The following is a 21,251-nucleotide window of genomic DNA, read 5'->3' on the forward strand; positions in this document are numbered from 1 at the left end:
AGTGTTATCTTGATCGTTTACACATGAAGGAAAGGTGATCAGCCCTCCGCTTCAGGTACCAGTCCAGGGTAATATTGAATAAATATGTTATAAATTTATTAATGAAAAATAAATATTTGTGCTCTCATGACATGAAAAAATATTTCGATTATTTTTAAATTGTCAAGTAAGTCTGAACGGAACGTTCTTGAAAATAGGAAGAGAGTTGTGGGTAGTGGCGGTCTAAACCGGTTAGGACCATAATCAGACTTGTTATTATTATTGAGCAAGAATTCAAAGAAAATGGATTCAACAATGAGTTTAAAAAATTACTTATATGTGGGTACCTAATTTAATGTTTAGTGACGACATTGTCATATGTCGCTGACTCCTATCAAGAACGTCATAAATCAAAAAACTTGATTTTTCAGGAGAACGTTTTTAAAGTTTAAAAATATAATACAATGTATTAAAAATAAATATCAAGCCACATATTGAACTTTTAACTGTGCAATAGATCTTTTTATGAAAATGGTGTGGAATTTATTTAATACTTGTTTTTTACCACTTGAGTTTTATTAAAGACTACATGTTTCAGAAGTTAAACTTCCATCGTTCAGGTCTGTATAATAACTCAGGTAACATAAGTGAAAAAGCTACGGGTAAAGAATATGACAGGTATATAGGAAAGGAAATGGAGGAGGAACATCAGGTAGGAAAAAGAGAAGAGTAAAAAATGACATTAGATTTTTATTTTTATTTTAACAAAATAATATTTGTTACCTTACCACTGCCTTCAAATCATTTGTCAATGTTTTAAATAAAAATATGAACAATATTTGAAGTGAACCATTAAATTACCATATACAGTATAAGCAAAGGTTCCTCACAAAAATTTACACAAATAATGAAAAAATTAGACCTTGTTTAGTAACAAATAAAATTACCTCATTACTTGAGGTACAATGTTTGATAAAAATGAGACATTTTTACTGTGACAAAAAATTTGCATACCTAACTTTATTATTCTATAATTTAGTTAAGCTTTCATGTAATAAACAATTAATAAAATTAACTTATAATTATGTAAGAAAAATTTCGTAAAAAGTGAAAGAGAAGTCTATGCAAATAGTAAAAAAATTATGATTTGCTTGATTTGTACCACTGATATTTATTTGAGTGATGGTAGTTTCTCCTTAAAGGGGGTTCACACTGCCATTAGTTGATTTCCTTCTTGGATCGGTGATGTTGTTAGTATGGTTATTGAAACTATGGTTATCTGTAAAAAAAATAAGCGCGATAAAAATTATTAAACTGTAAAGATATTTGAAATCCAATGTTAAATTAAGTTGGGAAACTAGAGAAGCTTGTATATCAATGTCAGGAAGGTAAGTCAACTAAATTACTGTGTGCATGAAACCAAGTTTTTAAAGTTTTCTATGAACTGGCAGAAAACAGTGTAAAAACGAGGAAAGCGTGAAAGTGAGGAAATGGTTGGAAAAATGTAAACTAATGATCAATCAACACCTGTATCACACTCTTTATATAATGTGCCATTTTGCAGTTAATAATTGACAACTCGCTCACTTCTTTCAAGAACGTCATATATAAAGAATTATCAATTTTCAGTTGTGCACGTTTTCGGAATGCCCAGAAAATGTACTATATCCCAGCAAAAGAGGCATATTTTTAACTTAATATTTATCCGCTATAGGGTAGAAAGTGTTGTTTATGCATTTTGAAGAAAAGGTATTGCTTAATAATTTTTTTAAATATACTAAATATTTTTCAAATGGAGAAAATACCTTCAGGTTTTACCTAAAAAGATCTGTTGCACAGTTAAAAGTTCAATAAGTGGCTTGATATTTATTTTTAATACATTTTATTATATTCTTAAAACTTTAAAAACAATCTTCTGAAAAATTAAGTTTTTTTTTGATATACGACGTTGTTGAAAGGAGTAAAATATCTAAAACATTCGTTTACAAAAGTAAAAATGAAGTACATTTTCATAGTATTTAAGTAATTTTATGGTGATTTTGAAAACGTTGGTTGATTTTTAGAAATGGAAAAAAATCTCCACATCAAAATTATACGTTTTGCTAATTATTGTAAATACTGGGAGTAGACCATAATAAAAATATATTACATTTAACATAATACTATAATAGTTGATATAATCATCAATTCACCATATTACATTTATCAAAAAAAATAACATTGTTTGGATCCTTCAAATAAAAAGCATGATAAGTGCACAGATTTTTAGCACTCCTGCTGACAAAATTTGTAACTAACTTAAGCCGGGAACTGTTCATACCGTCCTGTTTACAAGTAAGTCCCAGTCATACATACAACACATATTTGTATGTAACACATTGCCTGCTGGTAACGTTTAAAAGTGTGTTTTACATACTGTTGGTAGAGGGGGAGACGCTTATAAGTGTTCTAGGTGCTTACTTTTGGTAGCGCGCGAGGAGCCAAAAAATAATGTACAGATCGGAATTTAGTTTGCATTTACTTGTGATTAGTATCCTCTCTATGTCCGCCTCTGTGGTGTAATGGTCAGTGTATTAGCTACCGTACTGGAGGTCCCGGGTTCGATTCCCAGGGGGGTGAAAATAAATATCAGTGATTTTACACTGTAATATTTATTTTATATTACCCTGGACTGGTTCCTGAAGGGCATGAGTGATCACCTTGCCTTTATGTAAGTAATGATCAAGATAACACAGTGTCAATTCGATGCAGTGCCCTATGCACCATTGGGTGCGGATAAGGGTTATAAGTAAGTAAGTACTAATAAGTATACTAATTGGGGTCAACAAATAAATATAAAAAAATAAGGCTTGATTTTTGACATTATTTTTTTAAGAAAGTCTCATCCTGAAAGTATTTTTTTTTATTTAGTTAAATATCTCAGACTGCTGGCGATGTCAGCCACGCAATGGTGTTATGTTTGTTATGATCTTTAATAATTTAAGGATTCTTTTGTGTTATTCTATATTGTAGATTAGGAAAAAGGGGATATTGTGGATTAAAGGGATTGATCTATTCACAGTCGATACAGCAATCTAACATTTTTAATAAGTTTTTTTGTTGGTAGAGGATTTAGGATGGAATTAACCAAGGTCGGTCTTTGAGAAATGTACTGAAATAAAATTAAATATGATTTTTTTCTTTTTATTTCAAGAAAACATTGATTCTGAGAATTCAGGAACATTTTCTGAACCAATAAAATAATTACTCTATGCCCATTTAAAAAAAATCCTTAAAAAGTAGTTATAAAAAGGTAAATATAACTATATAAAATTATAGTTTGAACTATTCTCTAATTCATATGCTTAATTCTAATAGGTTGATAATAATAAGTTCTACTAGCTCCTAACGCATTTGGAATTATTTAGTACCTGTGATACACCAATACAATTTAATATAACAAATTAAATGAAAATGCTAAAATAACTAACATAATTATTTATTATTGGGTAATTCTGCAGGGAGACAAAATACAAGTAGAAATACAGAGTAAGATAAAGAAAAAGGATGACACAGAAAAGTTGAATTATTATTGCAGTTATGAGTAATAACCATAACAAGAAAGTTACAAATAAAATTAATAATAAGATTTTAGAAAAAATATACTACTTATTAAAAATACTTTGAAAACACTAATATCTAAAGAAATTAATGTGAACTTAACTAAAACAGGAAAATCATACACACAACACATATTTTTATTTTTATTTATGTTATTTATAAATTTTGGTTTACAATTGATTTCTTTTCATCATTGAATGATATATATACATGTGTTAATTTATATTTATAACATAAACCAAAACAAACCACACAGGTCATACAATATGTGGCCTGTGCGTGGGTATATATATTATGGTATGTTTATTGTTATTTTTTTAGAATAGAAAAATAGGCAATAAATAAAAAAAAATGATGATGAAACATTAAAAAAATAAATTTGAGGAAAAAGCAACAAACAAACAAATACCAAAAAAAGTTCTTTCTTTCCAACTGATTAAATGTTAGATTAATATTTTATTAATAAAAAACAAATCACTTTCAAAGTATTTCGGCGCATTAGTACACGGAAAATTACTAAATAAATAAATAAAATAATTAAAAATTATAAATTTGAAATATTTAGAAATTTCGATTCCATAATGAGATTTTACTGGTAGAAATTTTTGAGTATTGTTATGAGGTATTAAATTTTGAAAGTGAAAGATATTCTTACTCAAATTTATCATTAATAAAAGATTTTAAAATTAGTTTCTCTTTCCAGACAGTAAGGATCATATTACAGACATTTACATGTTTAGGTTGAAAATTTAAATTAAAATTTCCAAGTCAATTCATGACTGAGAATTGAACATTTTACCAGTAATAGGATAATTTGTTTTTGCTCTTTGTACTTTACGACCGAAGATCTAAGTTCGTTGCTTTTATAAAGCCCCTATCCGCACCCCAATGGTGCATAGGGCACTGTGTCATATTAACGCAGTGTTATCTTGATCGTTTTTACACATGAAGGAAAGGTGATCAGCCCTCCGCTTCAGGTACCAGTCCATGGTAATATTGAATAAATATTACAGTGAAAAAACCACTTATATTTATTTTACCCCCCTTGGGAATCGAACCCGGGACCTCCAGAACGGTAGCCGAGCGTGCTGACCATTACACTACGGAGGCGGATCGTTGCTTTTACTGTACATAAAATATATATTTTTAAATTATTTATTTCTACTTTATACATGAATGATAAATGAACTATACACAATTTATTTGAAAAAAAAACCTTATAAAATTTTAACATATTTAGATGATTCAAATTATCTTTCAAAAATTTAAAAAGTCAGTGAATCCTTAAAGACAGTTCAGTAGAAAACAGTCTTTATGGAATCTTTAAGTTTTTAAGTTTCGACTACATCGCATAAAAGAAATAAGTTAAAAGTAAAAATTATTAAGGTTGTTTTCTTATTTTCAAAATTTTAAAAATGAATAATATTGAAAACTAAAAAGTAGACATGGGTGATCAAATTAAATAACCAAAATCACTAACGAGTTCTTTAAAACAAGTCATTACTGAATTTGGTATTTCGATTTGATAATTAAAAGCTAATCACGCCAATAAGTGTACAAATTTGGTTGTGTATTTCTAGCTACTAATATATTTAACATAAAACTTCAGCTTAAAAGAAATATAAACCGAGAAAAAGTAACAAATACCATCCGAATCGAGTAACCAAATTAAGAGTTACTGATTAATCACATTTACTAAATTTTATTATTGTTATTGAGTTGGTAAATTTTAATCCTTATAATTTAGCAAATTGCTCAGCAATTCCAGTCCATAATAAAACTATAGATCTTTATTTATTTAACTACTTTAAAAAGTGAACGATATAATATGATAGACATGAAAAATAATGAATTAAATAAATAAATGAAATTACTCTAATGATCCTAATGTAAGCATAATGAAGAAAGCGGCTACATGAAACATTTATTGATAGATTATCAATACATGTACCGTTGCGCTTCCTGATCCGAATCTGCGTTGTCCTCATCCTCTTCATCGTGATGTCCTGCGAAACCAACACACATTAATAATAAATCAAAGCGGAAATAATTTAGGAAAAATGTTAAGTAAGTGAAAAAAGAATTGTCAGTGCGATATCGTGTCTGATATAAAAGTATACATATTAACAAAACCAAAAGGTATGGAATTTAAAATCACTCACCTAGATCTTTTCGCTTTCTGGTGTATGCCCTTTTGGAAGTTTGTGGGGGTAATTCTGCCTCCCCATGGACTAAAGTATTTCTGTACGTCAAGAGCGGCTGCCAGTCTTCTCCCCGGGAGGATGGCATTCCAGCGGCAATCTTCATATCTAACAAGTTAAGTCTGAAATAAAATGTAAATATATTAGTATTTAAGATGATGCATCATTACATACGTGCTATTGGTATTGGTATACGTGCTGTTCATGCCATCGCATGGGATAGACCACATTAATTACCGTAGCCAAAGACTGCTTATAAAAAAAGTACCTTACTAAGTGACAAGGAGTGTGCACGCCACTTCTGACAATGCACGCTTTCATGTATGACACGCACAACAATATTTCCACGGTAGTGTATATCTCTGTAAATGTGGCCATGCGGCAACTATATATAGCCGAGTAGAACTGAGACATTGTTTCTCCTCTGACCTCTAACTGGACTTAATGCGGCATATCATACCTAATATAGGCAATGCAATTAGACCCCGCTTAACCTACATAATAGTGTTAAGATGAACTCACACAACTCTCTTGTCTTGCTTGAGCAGTTTGTTAGTGAACTCGGCCAGGATCTCCAGGAACATGAGGTGAGGCGGGGGAGAACCGGGGTCCACGCCACTCTCCGCTCCACCGCCTCCCCAGTCTTGCACCGCAAACTGGATTCCCGCCCGGTGCAGTGCCGTGATGGCCTCGCGGTTCCTCAGGGCGTCCAGACCGAACGAGAGTGCAAAACGTTTTGCCAGCTCCTATATTCAGACATCACTTTTGTTATTTACCTTCATTTGGTCGACAAGTATGAGAAGAATTTGATGATGAGTAAATGGTTACCTTCAAGTCGTTAAATTCTGACATATTTCGGGTGACCCTTCCATTGCACAAAGGGAGCATGTCCGTGAAGAGACTCTGCATACTTAGAACCATCGTCAGAGCGCAGTTCAGTTTACTTATCTCCCGGGCCTTTCCGAGGGTAGACTTAATTATGTCGCCGTAGTCGTTGTAACACTGTTTAAAGAAGAAAAAAAGCAGTGAAATATTTCTATTTAAACAGTGTAAAATTCTTGATAAATGAAATCTCAACAAGTCCATACCTTGATGTAGTGTTTAAAAACATCAGCTGCCCTTTTTGTTGGCATTACATTGTAAACGATGAGTTTACAGTAAGCCGCTAGGAAATTTCTCCTTTTGTGGAGTTCTTCTATCCTTCTTTCGTCTTGACCATCTAAAAGCATTTCACATAATTACGTATCTTACTCATTCCAAACGGGGGCTATAGTTTTTGAGTTGATTATTTAAAAAGCATTTACAAAGCATAGATGAAACAAAGCTCGAGTACGATGAACACAACTACTACAAACTTCATGTAAATGAAATTAATTAAGAAGATGAAAGTGTGATATGTCTAAAAATCTGCAAAATGAAATGATGCATTGCAAAAGCGATGGTCAAACTTTACACTATGTCGATTCATATCAAGGTCTACAAAAATAGCTCAGCCATCCCTAACATAAGGATATGGTGAGACGAGAACTTGCAAACTTTATATCCTTAATTAAAAGAAATGCTCAAATAGAAAAGCAACCATAAACATTCGTGTATATCACTTGTTTGAGTACAGTAAAAGTTTGATAATGACTACAATGATAATAAATGATTTTTACCATTTTTAAGCTCCCGATAATGAGGTTGAAATAAATTGCGCCAATAATTTGCAATTTCACAATACACAATGTTTTTTCCTCAAAAATTATGTATTAATTCTAAGCAGGCGAGAGGTACTAAACCAATTTATATCCTAATTATAAGGAACACTCGAAGGGAAAAACCACCGTAAAGCTTTATGTATATCAATCATTAGAGTACAGTAAAAGATATAATTAGAAAAATGATAAGATGTAATTTAAGACATTTTCCAAGGTCCTGATAATGAGTCATAACAATAAATTGTGCAGATAATAAGAAATTTTTTAATTCTTAAAAAAAAATCCCCAAAACATGTATGAATTTTAATCATTGAAAATTATCAGTCGGTTGTCCCTGTAATTTTTTTGCTTAGCAGCCGACACAATGCCAAAAAATGTGTGAAGTTCTGTCTTATCGCTGTAAGTTTCCCTTTATTTCTGTTAATATATTGATTTCTGTTGTGTAAATATATAAATCAAACATCAATTACTTCGCTTCGACAGCGGAAAAATTACTGCCATGTTGCCGGCCATTGTGAAGTGCCGCAGTTTTTTTTTAGTGGTTGCGAAATTCATTTTATATCCGAATTTGGTTCACTGAATTTGAAATTAACATACTTTTTACTGTATTCGATTACCGCTTGTACAATTCTGTTTGAACATATCTCGCAAGCAAAGTGGTTGCAAAGCAAAACAGGATAACGCGGAGAGATATGTATTAGAAAAGGTAAAAAAAGGAATGTTAATATGGCTGAAAGAAAAAGGAAAGACAATGAATGCGACCAGGGCGAATTTTTCCTTAGTAATGATAAATGATAACAATTCAGCTAATCTTTCATAAAAATCAAATAAAGTGGGTGTTACCAAAAATATGCATTACTTAGTATGGTTAGTTGTAATTAGTCGGAAGGATGAGAAGTGATGTCATCGCTTCGCATCCACAATGAACGGGAGAATGGGGGTGCTGAGATACTCAAGGAGACGCATGTCATTACTAAGGGAAAATAAGCCACCTTCAACTGGCAGTGAGTTATGTACCATAGTAATATTCTTACCCAAATCGGAGTAAGCGGTCAATTATTTTATCGGCGTGACATGTAAAACAAAAAACACACATCAGCTAAGTGTTTTTGTCTACATTCTAGAATCTATGCCACAGAATCATAAATATGTAAACAAAAATTCATGGATATTTTAAAAGATCAAATAATGCATATTTTTTTGTAACACTAAAGAGTGAATTTAGAAAACCAATACATATTCAGTACAGCTAACAGATTCCGTCAACATTAACACTACCTTCACTTTAGAACAAAAATATTCATAGAAAAAGAAAAACTATATCCGTTCATAACCTTAAGGGATACAGTAAACTTACCGTAATTCTGCTGGTCAAAAACGAAATGGTGCACAAACTTGTTGAGGAGATCACAAAGATCGTCGTCAGGTTCGTACACTAGGCATTGCATCTTGGGCTCATCCTTGTACTGAACCGAATACAGTTGTTCAGAGTAGAATATCAATAAATCACAGATGGATACGTATGCCTGAACAAAACAAAATAGCACTTACTAACAAAGTACAATCAAATCCATCCATTTTAATATTCACAAATGTGTCTAATTACACAAATAAAGGAACGGATTCATTCTCAAAAAAGAGAGCACAAAATCTATCTGATATTGATCGATATAATTCACATTCATACAGTATAAATAAAGTTTTTTCTGAATTAATTACTTGTTCTTCTAACCCTTATCCCACCCAATGGTGCACAGGGCACTGCATCTTATGGACGCAGTGTTATCTTAACCATCAATTACATGAAGGCAAGGTGTCCTGCGCTTGTCGTACCAGTTCAGGGTGATATCTAATAAATGTAAGAGTGAAAATCACTCATTTTTATTTTGACCCTCTTCAGAATCCAACCCGGGATCTCTAGCATGGTAGACAAACGCACTTATCACTATACTAGAGGCAGAAAATAATTACACAGGCTAATAAATTTAAACTTTAGGATTGTATGTCCTAAAGTACATCCGTCACCTATTCTTATCCTATCCACCATTATAAACCAAATAGCATAAACACCAAGCTCTGATTTTGTGGAATTTAAAAACTCGGATGGTAAAAACTAACTTTTGATTCATGATCAGCTTCTCTTAATTAGCTAAGGACATAATCAGGAATTTGGAGATTTTACTATCTTTTATATACAAACACTAAGCTTACCTCTTCTTTAAGTCCCTTATCATGACCGTTTTGTATAATATTTTTGCACTGATCAATATAGGCGTGTAATCTCTCTCGCAAAGTCTGTATCTCCGAAGTTACATCCATCGCAGATGCTAATTTTACTTCTAAATCGACGAGACTCCATGCTATTGAAAAGAAGCAGCATTTGATGCTGTAAGATAGGGCCTGTAAATTACGAAAAAAAATTAGGGTAATTTTCAGACCTGATTTATAAAAAAAGATTAATGTTTAAAATTGTACCTGAGTGGGGAACTCCGTGGCTTCTTTGCATTTTGGAAGATCGTCAAACAAGGATTCCCAAATATTGGTACTATTCAGATTATGGCATTCGTACATAATGGAGACTTTTTTCAATGAGTTAGTGACATTAAAAATTTCATCAGCATCAGGCACTTCTCCCTAAAACAATTTAAAATTAGGTCAATACAAAACGACATAAAATGAACTAAGATTACGTAATAGTATTTTTGACAAACAGAAACATTTATACTTGCGTTTTAATAGAATTTTGAAAGAAATATGAAACCAACATGTATACGCATACAACACATTTATAATAGCAGAGAAAAAGATAAGACTAAAGTCCTGGATGAAAGCAATATCCCAGAATTGTGTATTATACAAGGCAATAAAATGGAAACAGTTATCGCAGAACACAACAAAAAACTAGTTTACAAATGTTTAAAGTAAAATTTTAAGATATAATACATTAATGAAAACAGAGTTAAACTTACCCCCTCCATGAGGTTACGCCATTCGTCTATAGCCTCTTTGTACCGATTTACGCACATGTCAGTAATGGTAGAACGTGCTACATTACACCGCGTGTAAATGGCGGTCCCTTCTGTGCACAATACTTCCAAAGTTTTACCACATGTTGTTAGTAACTCATTTTCGGTGTGAGTTTTGACTATCTCTTTCAATTTGGATAGTAGCGCTGTCAGATTCTGCAATGCAAAATGATAATCAGAGTTTATATTTGGGTCATCGTGGTATTACAAAGAAATATGAAACATGTATGGGTCTGGACATATTTGACAAAATAATGATGGTTTATTTTGCAAATTTTAAAGTCACTTACGGATTCTTGTCTGGAAGTGGTGTATACGTCCAAATCAAAATATTGAGGAATGCAAACCAGATTTGCTAATTTTTCCGCATCCGCAGCATATTTCTCCAACAGCGGAGGGAGGGTCTGGATGAAGTGAGTAGTAAGTCGCTGTCTGTCTTCAGATACCTGTTGGATTAAAAAATAAACTATGACAGATTGGCTGCCTCTAACTTGAAAAATTGCCAAAATAAAAATGGTTAGAAACAAATGTGCCACAAAGTGTGAGCATTTTATTTGATTAAAAATCTTATTTCACACATTTCGCTTAAGGTAATTCATGTAAACTCCCAGAAAACTTGAAAAAAAAAAAAATTTGAAATCACCATAAACTGTGATAAAACATCAAAAGAATTTAAGAAAAAACTGCAACATTTGTTAGACAACTCAGGGTACCTAAAACAGCTTATTAACTATTAACAGCTCCTAACATCATAAGTTAGTATGTAAGACAGGAGTAGTTTCTAGGTAGATAAGCCTGTCATTCCAAATCTGTTTGGTTATTTTTTTTTCAAGGCATAATCCGCAAAGCCCTAATTAGAGGCTTGTCTGCAGGTAGTATAGTAAGGGTAAGGAGGTAAATGTGAAAAATACATTTCAATTACCCAGACCAATTAATTTTTTTTTTTCTTGAATTCATTTTGCACATGACGGGAATCGAACCCGCAATGCCAGTTTGGCAGTCGAACGTCTACCCAACTACGCCTGCACTGAAAGTACTCCTGCTACCTTAGAGTTCTCCTTCTGCGTGTGGTGTCCCTGCTTGCGTTGAGCGCCTCTCCCCACGGGCGGCTCCCCGGTAGCGGCCTGGCGCGCGCAGCACACCATCAGCTCGATGAGCGAGGACTCCTGCTTGTTGTCCAGCGCCTCCTCCGTCTGCCCCGCCTCCTCCAGCAGCAAGTCCGTCATGCACTCCCAGTCCTTCATCATCGAGTTGGACTCGATGAGGGAGTCCACCAGGTAGGCGCCATGCTCGTGGAGCTACCAAACCAATCCAAGGATCATTGGTCAATAACAGCGGAGGCCATAACAACTACGTTGTTTAACTATTTCCTTTACTAAAAGTTCTCCCCAGATCTGTTTGTCAGGTTCACTCTCGGAAATAGAAATATAAGTGTAACAGATAAAAGTGTTATTTGATTTATTATCATTATAATATGGTTATAGTTTGGAAGGCTTAGCTGGTGTGCCCATATCTCTGGAATATAATTTTTTAAGATTTCATTTTTTTCTTCAAGTTCTACTTGACAAGTTGTTTCCACCTCGAACTGCTCTGCTAGATAGGAAGTTTTCCTTTTGGTTAAGATGGTACTCAGGAAGATAGTACTTCCAGTGATGGCTAAATATTTAAAACGTAACACTTCATCGATATGAAAATTTCTCACATCAATAACATTAAAAAGTCAGCAAACTATTATGTATTAGACCAAGAAAAAATAAAATTCAAAAACTGAAAAATTGCTAAATAAATAAATTTCAAAATACAAATAAAACAACAATCCAAATTATGGTCCTTTCCGAGTTAAAATAATAGTATAATAGGCTCTCGATTAGCCAGGATAGATGGTCAAAAATTTGCCCACACAAATTTCACCTTCAAACCAAAAATATTAAAAAAACCATTTTATTAATATGTTTATTGTAACTGCAGACAGTTGGTAGAATCCCATATTGAATTGTTGGGTTCACACAGTGTTTGATAATGTCCTAAGAAGACAAAACGCGTCACGTATTAACATATACATAAATAAATGTAGAATTCAATCCAACAAACCATGTTTTATTTTGGATATATTACCCAACAATTATTAATATGTACCTATACGAGTACATACATGGATGAAAAAAACTTCAGTACAAATTGACCACACATTATGATAAACATAAATTTCAATGATTCAAGGGCAGTAGCTAGTCCCTATTGTATGACTGGCTCATATAATAATAGTTACAATTTGAGTTTTCCCACTGACCTAACAGCTATTCTCATCGAACTCAATAATGATCAAGCCTATATAAAAATCATATTACAAATGGTATTGTGAATATTGTTATTGGACTCTTTTGATTGCATCGCAGAACTTGCAGTTTGCTGAGCAGAAAAATTTGTTCTAGTTTTAAGTATTGTCGCTTCGTGCATTTGTCTCATCGAACAAATCATAGTAATTCGTTCATAAATGGGTCGTTTGTTCTTGTAAAATATGGATTTAAGAATTTGCAATGGGCAATAACGAAATAGATACTCACTTCAGATTCAATAAAGAACTGGACCAGATCTCTTATGAGTGGTGTATTTGGTAAACGTTTTTTTCCACGCCTTGTTCGCACAACGGTCGCATCGGCAGCATCCAATCGGAACAGTCTAACGTTGAGAAACTCACCAGCCGCCTGTTGTAGATAGATCATTTGTTAATCATTTGCATTTTTAATTATAAACCCGCATGTAAAATCACTTGTCTGTATTCCTTTCATCCTACAGTCTGTTCAATGTTGAATAAGACAATATTTTAAAGCTACATTTTGCCTGATCTTTTCCGTTGATTACTCCCAAATTTTTTAAAATTATTTTTGTATTTCTACATCAAAGTGGAATTCTTTTTCGAACGAGATTCTTGCTACGAGTCATAATGCATTTTTAATTCTTATTTTATTACACAATGGAAATATTTCTGGATGTGTTTTATTTGTCTTGGTTGATTGAGAACATTTATTACTAAAACTTTATTACCTGAGCAACACCTCTATGGGATGAATATACCAATTCATAAACATGTTCACAATCTTTGTCATTGAGGATCTCATTGTGTATCCTGAAAAATAATAAAAATAAATCAACTTGCTGAACAGTATCACAAGTATGTATCACAAACATAAATTATTTTAATTCACATAATTTAAAATATATAGCGGAACCTCTATATTTGTAATTGGTCAGTTTTGGAGAGCCTGATGAATGTAGAATTTGACAAATATAGAAATGCCTTTTTCCCAAATAATAAAAAATTTAATCAATCTAATACCGAAAAAGATGGTGCAGAAATTTATTTCAAAGAATGGTTTATTATAATACATTAAAGAAGAGGTGGAAAGATTTATTTAGAAGGAAAGTTATAATTACAGGTGGCCGTCGACTTAAGACCTACATGACACGTCACTGTTAAGATTTAACGGCTGCAATCCACAATCACAAACATGGTGCTGCAATTCGTGACTTTGAAGAACCTAGCATGCTTAGCTACTTAATGCAGAAGCACAGGAGAGATACTTATAAACTTACTTGTATATACTAATGACTAATCTCAAGGCTTTAACAGCTACATCATACTCTTTGTCGAGGGTCATAGAAACAATACGGTCTTTGAATTTACTGGTAAACAGCTCCAGTTTCCCCTTCAATTCCTCACAACCATACAATGGTATAAGGGCTTCTAGGCACTTGAGCCTCACTTCTCCCACCTGAAACAGAATTACAAGTCAATATTTTCTTGAGTAGTAAATTCCATAATACAATAAGGCGCATAAAAGCAAAGTCCGCCTCCGTAGTGTAGTGGTCAGCACGCTTGGCTACCGTTCTGGAAGTCATTTTTTCACTCTAATATTTATTCAATATTAATAAATATTATTATTTATTTATTGATAAATATTGTTATTTAAATATTTATTCAATATTACCCTGGACTGGTACCTAAGCGGAGGGCGAATCACCTTTCCTTCATGAGTTAACGATCACGATAAAACAATGTTTATATGATGCAGTGCCCTATGCACCATTGGGGTGCGGATAAGGGTTTGAAAAAGAAAAGCAAAGTCATTTAAAAATCATTAATCTTTTCCAGTTAATGATTGACATTGCTGAAAAATTATGCTTGATAGAAAAAGTGAAATTGAAATACAAAATCCAAAAATTATGCAAGAGAGGAAATGGATAGAAAAATGGATTCGTACCATTTTTAATTACGTGTAGTGAAATCACAAATTTTAACATTTTTTTGATACAAGAAGATACAAGGTTTTCCATTAGAAAATCTAATGAAGGACGTGAAAATGAGACTATCCCGTATTTTTTTTTAACATACCTTATCATGAAGTGTCCAACCAATATACTTAAGGTATAGGTCATCTAAAAAGTTACTAGGGAACTTTTCCATCCATATACCGATTTCGGACATAGTAATAGCTCTAATTTCTGGTAAAGTATCTCTGAAAATAACAAGTACCTGTGAGTTTTGAATTCTACAAAAATATGTAGCAGTTAAAATTATCCAAGTGAATCTATTAGTTATGGTGTGATAATCACAGAAGACCATTTATGACGATACGGTCGCTGAATACTTCCATATATGGAAACATTAATATAATTCAATAAATTACCTACAATGCAATCAAGTTCAACAGAGTTGTGATCTTTGGATGCTTGTCATGTGAAGCATTACAATCTTGCTGGTCACATCAGTGACATTTTGGGAGACATATTCGGCACCGCAAGTATAATATAAAACCAAATATGAAGAACAAATGATACCTGTATCTGTGAACAAAGACAGACTTAAACATGTAGGACAACATGTTTTTGATTTCGTCCATATTCTCCTCAAGTTCTTGCCTCTTGGCCACCAGTACCTCGAGGCGATCAGAGGCGCGCTTTTCCTTAGCCTTGAGACGCTCTGCCTCGTACTGACGGAGACAGTTGTCGCAGTTTATGCTCCCTAGTAGAGCAACGTCGACGAGTGCTGTCATTAGCTTCATCACTGAAAATCAACCCCTAAATTACAAACATACATAGGCTCTGAAGACGAGATAGGAAGATTCAATATTTTTTTTCCTTCATTTTCTATACCTCTTTTGGCCGTTGCACTGTGAAAATGATATAAAATTTTCAGGGGGAAGGTAAAAATGTTATAAACTTTGTTCAAGTACAAAATACCGTATTTTACAGATTACATAACGGATAAAATGGCCATATATTCGATGCTTCGGGAAACCTATCTCTATCTGGCAACCTTGCAGTGATGGGAATCGTATAATAAAAAATGTAGTCCACCACACAACACCAAATGTGCATTTGTAACACACAAAAACACACTATAATTGTCTATTGCGATGTTTTATGACGATGAAGAGGAAGAAAAAGAAAGTTCAGATGAATTTCAGCAATTTTAAAGACGAGTTTGGTTTTATAAACTAAGTTTTTTGTTGTTAGACTTTGCAATCTAACAATAAAAATAGTATTTCATATTTATTTTTTAAATTGCCTTAAAATTAAGGTGTGTCCCATCTTATAGTCTGTGAAATACGGTATTTATTTGAATAATAAAATATTTTTTTTTGAATAATAAAATATTTAAATAATAAAAATAGTATTTCATTTTTATTTTTTAAATTGCCTTAAAATTAAGGTGTGTCCCATCTTATAGTCTGTGAAATATGGTATTTATTTGTCGTTTTATGATGATTTAAACAGTATTTAAATTATGGCAACATTGGATTCATCATTATTGGAATTAAGGATATTTGACTATAATAATATATCTACATACCTGCTAAGGTGGCAGTGTGCCTGAAAGCTCTCACTTGGGAGTCAGACAGTCCAGTAAGGAGTGATATGATGTTATCCATCAAATATTGATCATAAATGATGGAATACTGGCATAGTTTTACCAATGTTTGGACAAATTCACAAAAATTTGAGCGGAACTTCTTCCAAACCTGTCCATTCATTATGAGCGGATATTCTCCGCTTTCCTGTTTGAGGAAAAAATAAATAAACTTAATAAGATAAAATTTATTACAACATAAAAACACAACTGCACTATAAAAATATAAGTTTTAGTATAAACCAATAATATGGAAGTTCATATTGTGTAAATTTCAAGCAAATTATAATCAAGTAAATTCACCTGTTATTACTTGAGAAATATCACAATCACTTTTCCAAACAATAATTTCACCTTTCCAATAACTTCCTTTCCTAGCATGCCGGTGACACATTTACATACTTTGATTTTATTTAAGTATAGGTTATGAAGATTTACATAGAATAAATGATTACCTCATCAAACTCTTCAGTCATTTTTCTTATAATAAGAACATGCTCCATTTGTGCCATTTCAGGTGTAATATGACCTTTACATCCCGAGGCGTTTATAAAAAATTGCATCAGCTGGACTAGTGCTGCCTCCTTATTGACTTTGTAAGACTCGATCCACTCATCGACAATAGTCTAAAATAAACATGTATTTTGCGAAAAATTACAAATATGTTATTTTACAGCAGATTTCCCCAAATTATATTCCAATAACAAAAGCAGTTAATTTAACCTGTTAACCGGGCGGTCCGCTGTCCAATTACGTAACTTGCAACGGGCGAGAATACTGATTCACTCTGTGTCTTAAATTCATGTCGAGACATGTATGGATGACTAATACCTTTGTTGTTCGATAAATATACGTCCATATATTTAATAAAATAAACGATATATTTCAAGGACGTATTAATATGTCCTTCCCGTACCCGATATTGTTTGCGTTGGACGTATTTATGGGTCCTGCCCGGTGAACAGGTTAAGGATTTACAAAGTGTTCCCATGTGGGAAAAGTTTAAGACACCCTGTTTTACAGAATTTAAAGATTTAAAGCGGGGTCATAGGATCCGGGGTGTGTCAAAATATCTCTAAATTTGAATATTGAATAAGTTGGCTAGAATACGTACATTGAGAGATACTCTATTGCTCCTTAGCATGTTGTAGAGACTGGTATCTTCATCATTGGCAGTGACCGACTGGGTGGGAATGTACATGGAAGGATTATTGGGCTTCCTCCCCGCCCTTCTCTTCTTGGCGGCCGGCTGGATGACATCGGGGACAGTTGCAGGTGGCGGCATGCGCGACGAAGCACTCGCAGCACTACTGGCACCTAAAATGCAAAACCACGCATTTTTATAGTTAACAGTAAAAGTTTGTTAAGTATAACAATTAATTGAATTTGACCATAATATGAAAATTTTAATAGATAAATAAAAAATTTTATAACAAAAATGGCGCTATATAAGTTATCCAAATTGATAATTATTATTAATCTTTAATCCCGTTTTGATGTTGAATTAGCAAGCTTTTTTCAGAAATATCTTAAGCTTAGAACAAAATACAAAGCATCCCAATTTAAAAATTTATTCTTTATACACATCCAATCAAGCTAAATTGTGTAAACATAGGGATAAATTAGTTTTATTTTACATTAATATTTTTTTGTTGTCTAATTTTACTTCATTTGACCTTTTATTTAATAATTGTTTTGTTGTTCCTTTTTTGGATATATATATATGTTATACAAACCTTGGGCTTCTACAGTTCAAGTTTTGGAATAAATATACGTTTTTATTTATTTATTGATAGACTAATTCTCTTTCAGACATGACTAAAGCATAAAGGAATATTTAAGACAGTATTTTAAAAATAAATAAATAATGTACTGAGTATTTTCATGGATACATTGCACTATATATATTATCTAGAATTAGTGTTTAAAAAATAAAAGATATAAAATATCAATGATTGTATCATTATATCAAGGCATACTTAATAAGAAAGATGCATAAAATAAAAAATTGGAACAAAATTGCATAAATTAGTTTTTTCATTTAAATGGTGGACAAAAAAGAAACAACCTTCACTATTTTCAGGATTCATATAATTTTAGTAAGAGTTAAAAAAAGTATAATTTTAGTTATGTCATTTACCTCTTCCCCTGCTCCGGGTGATACGTTTACTGGGCTGTGGAGTTGGTGGAGATTCATCGAAGGAATCTCCATCGCGCCCATCGTCTAGAGTGCCAAATTCACTAAAATAACAACATACTAGTTTTAATACAATTCAAATTATTTTACATTTGAAATAAGCATTCTTTGACAAATTAAATTTTTATGCAATTCTATCCTATTCTAATATAGAGAGGTATAGAACGCAAATTAACGTTCGTCCGTTCTCCTATAACATATTTCATAAGCGTACTGCAAAAACTGACAAAGTGAAGAAAAAAAATGGCGTAAATGTTATCCAAATTTTAAATCATGATAATTCGGAACAAAGTTTTGGCTTTACTGCTGATGGATGGAACAAAATGGCACCTGTTGAAAAATGTTACAAATTCACTTATTTAAAATATCCTCTTTTTTAATTCTTTTAATCGTATTGTTCACACTTCATTTGTCCCAACCAATAGGGGATAAACCTTTGCATTTTTTTATGCATTTGATTATAAGGGTATTGGAAGTGGACAGCAATTTCCAGCAAACCAATTTTGAGCTACTTATACTTGGAGATCTAATACATAGTCAATGTACAAATCAACTTATCCAATACATAATGGATTGGAAGAAAGCAATGTTTTTTATGTATTCAAAAGTATGTAGAACTGAAAGTACTTACGTTGAATTAACGGCTTCTCTTGGATTAAATGACGAATAGTTGGTAAAATGGTCTGGATCGTGAACCGACTGTCCACCGTGCTCCGTCATCGGTGTCATAGGAGTCATCGGGCTTTCGTATTCAGGTGGTGGATCATCCATTCGGATGCGTTTTCCTCCGCGACGATGCATTTTGTAGATAGTTTTCACATGTAGTCAATAATCAATCCTTAAAATCGCACCTCAACAGCGAAATTCGTATCGATTTTCTAGTAAAAATAAAAGTTGGCGGGAGATAAAATAAAACAAGAAATTAGAGCGAAACTAACTCACGTAATCAAATAATGTCCACAGATATGTGAAAACACGAATTATGGAAAGCGACTTACACATATATTCACTGCTAAAACCGAAGTTGATTAAATATCATCTGCATGAACCTAAGTAACAACAATTCGCGGCTAGACCGCCATTTTTATTTGCATCCAGAGACCACAGACTAACTAATTTATATACCAGAGACTAACGAATTGTGTTTTGGATTTTAGAACACAGACGAAGTACAACTTTTTTTGTATTTTATAGACCACAGAGAACGAGAAGGACCGGTGACTCCTATGCTGGTCACTCACGACGAGGAAAATAGTAGATTTTGTTACATTTTCTCTGGTTTTGTAACGTTCAAGTACGAAATTTGGAAAGACGAAAGATTTCACTGCCAACCTGGCGATATGACGCGAAATCATTAGTATATAATGTTTGTATATAAGCTTCGTTCGAGTCTGGCCGGGCGGCCGTTATGAATTCATTGCACAAACTAATTTATATAATTCATTGTAAACAATAAATGACAAGCCGGGTGATCTCGTGTTGAAAATAACTATTATATATTGGAAATGTGAGTACTTCATTATTGGTAAGGCGTTTCCTCTCATTCCGCCGTTTGCCAAACAGCTGTCAAACAAATTACGCAAGAAATTTGTCTCGACTGCTGCTCAAATAAGCGCTAATTAGAAGAAATATGTATTCTATAACCTCCGGAATGACCCCATCAACAGCATTGCAGGTAATCAACTGTTTTTGTTGTTGTTTTTCATGCCTGAAAAACTGTGCAATCTTCTTTGTGTGAAATGTCATTTTGACAGTCCGTTGACAGCGAGTCTGTTTTTATTATTGTTTTTATGTTATATTTTAGGTAAAGTACGGACAACCGGCATAGTTACAAGCACATTTATTGTCATATAATGTTATTTATTGCACTATATGCATATAAAATAAGATTCAACAAACACAAAAGATGTCATTCAAAAAATAGCTACAGCACGTGGCGTATAGATTTTGAAATGGTTTTCCAGTTTTACTTATACAGTTACAAATGTCAATTTACTAGTGGGTGCAATGCTTGGCCATGTTTTGTTCACAAAGAAATAGGTATGGATGATAATTAATAAATAATATTGGATATATGATGTAAGAAGACCAGCCCGACGAAGCTTGCAATCGCAAAACCGGACTGGACTCTTTTGCTGACAAATTTCCAGCCCCCATCTGTGCTCCACGAGTAGTTTTATGATGAGGTTGGAACTCTTCATATCAACCCCTCCGAGAAGCCTGCCACTGTATACCTTATAAGACCATCTTAGTGTATACCGGTGTCTGATATCCTCACATCGGAGATCGCTTATTTTTCGAACATAAAAACTAATTCTGTAACTTTGTTACCTTTTCAGACTCTTGCAACTATTGGCAAATGACTTGTCGCGGCAGAAGGGTTCCATTTCCCCCATTGTGTTGGCGCTTTGGACAGTTTCATTTCCTAGCGCTGGATCAGAATATATAAACTACAGAGGACGATTCGGCATTGTTTTATTTGGATGTGTAGCCAGTAATTACTGTTTTAGTGTTTGCAGATATGTATAGGCAGATAGATGATATAACCATGAAACGTGTGTTATTGCACAATTTTCTTGGGAGTTATTCATCGTGACTAATATATGTATACTCTCCCCCCTGAAAATAAACATATTA

The 21,251-nt window shown here is 33.0% G+C and overlaps 1 protein-coding gene across 5 annotated transcripts; it reads right to left on the reverse strand.

The window, feature by feature from the left end:
- Window positions 1-709: 709 nt before the first annotated feature.
- Window positions 710-19,757, reverse strand: SA1 (stromal antigen). Of its 5 annotated transcripts, none has more exons than XM_088262577.1 (23): window positions 19,613-19,738; window positions 19,246-19,492; window positions 18,558-18,658; window positions 17,532-17,734; window positions 16,873-17,043; window positions 16,361-16,565; window positions 15,346-15,571; window positions 14,900-15,023; window positions 14,101-14,279; window positions 13,552-13,633; window positions 13,071-13,211; window positions 11,553-11,804; window positions 10,797-10,952; window positions 10,450-10,662; window positions 9,956-10,114; window positions 9,692-9,880; window positions 8,838-9,006; window positions 6,869-6,999; window positions 6,609-6,782; window positions 6,303-6,526; window positions 5,742-5,902; window positions 5,531-5,585; window positions 710-1,258 (listed from the first exon to the last, which is right to left on the reverse strand). In XM_088262577.1, exons 2-23 carry the CDS (start codon window positions 19,413-19,415, stop codon window positions 1,255-1,257), a joined length of 3,489 nt encoding a protein of 1,162 aa, XP_088118703.1. In that variant the 5' UTR covers window positions 19,416-19,492; window positions 19,613-19,738; the 3' UTR covers window positions 710-1,254. The 5 variants fall into 5 exon arrangements, 4 of the variants coding, with proteins under 4 accessions (XP_088118703.1, XP_088118718.1, XP_088118710.1 ...); XM_088262592.1 differs by having other exon boundaries at window positions 716-1,258; window positions 6,869-6,990; XR_015837760.1 differs by having other exon boundaries at window positions 717-1,258; window positions 5,454-5,585; window positions 19,613-19,757.
- Window positions 19,758-21,251: the final 1,494 nt, after the last annotated feature.

Source organism: Brachycentrus maculatus, unplaced genomic scaffold, assembly GCF_059751285.1.
Source record: "Brachycentrus maculatus isolate JH-2025_06_01 unplaced genomic scaffold, ASM5975128v1 h1tg000011l, whole genome shotgun sequence".
In the NCBI taxonomy this organism is placed as follows: domain Eukaryota; kingdom Metazoa; phylum Arthropoda; class Insecta; order Trichoptera; family Brachycentridae; genus Brachycentrus; species Brachycentrus maculatus.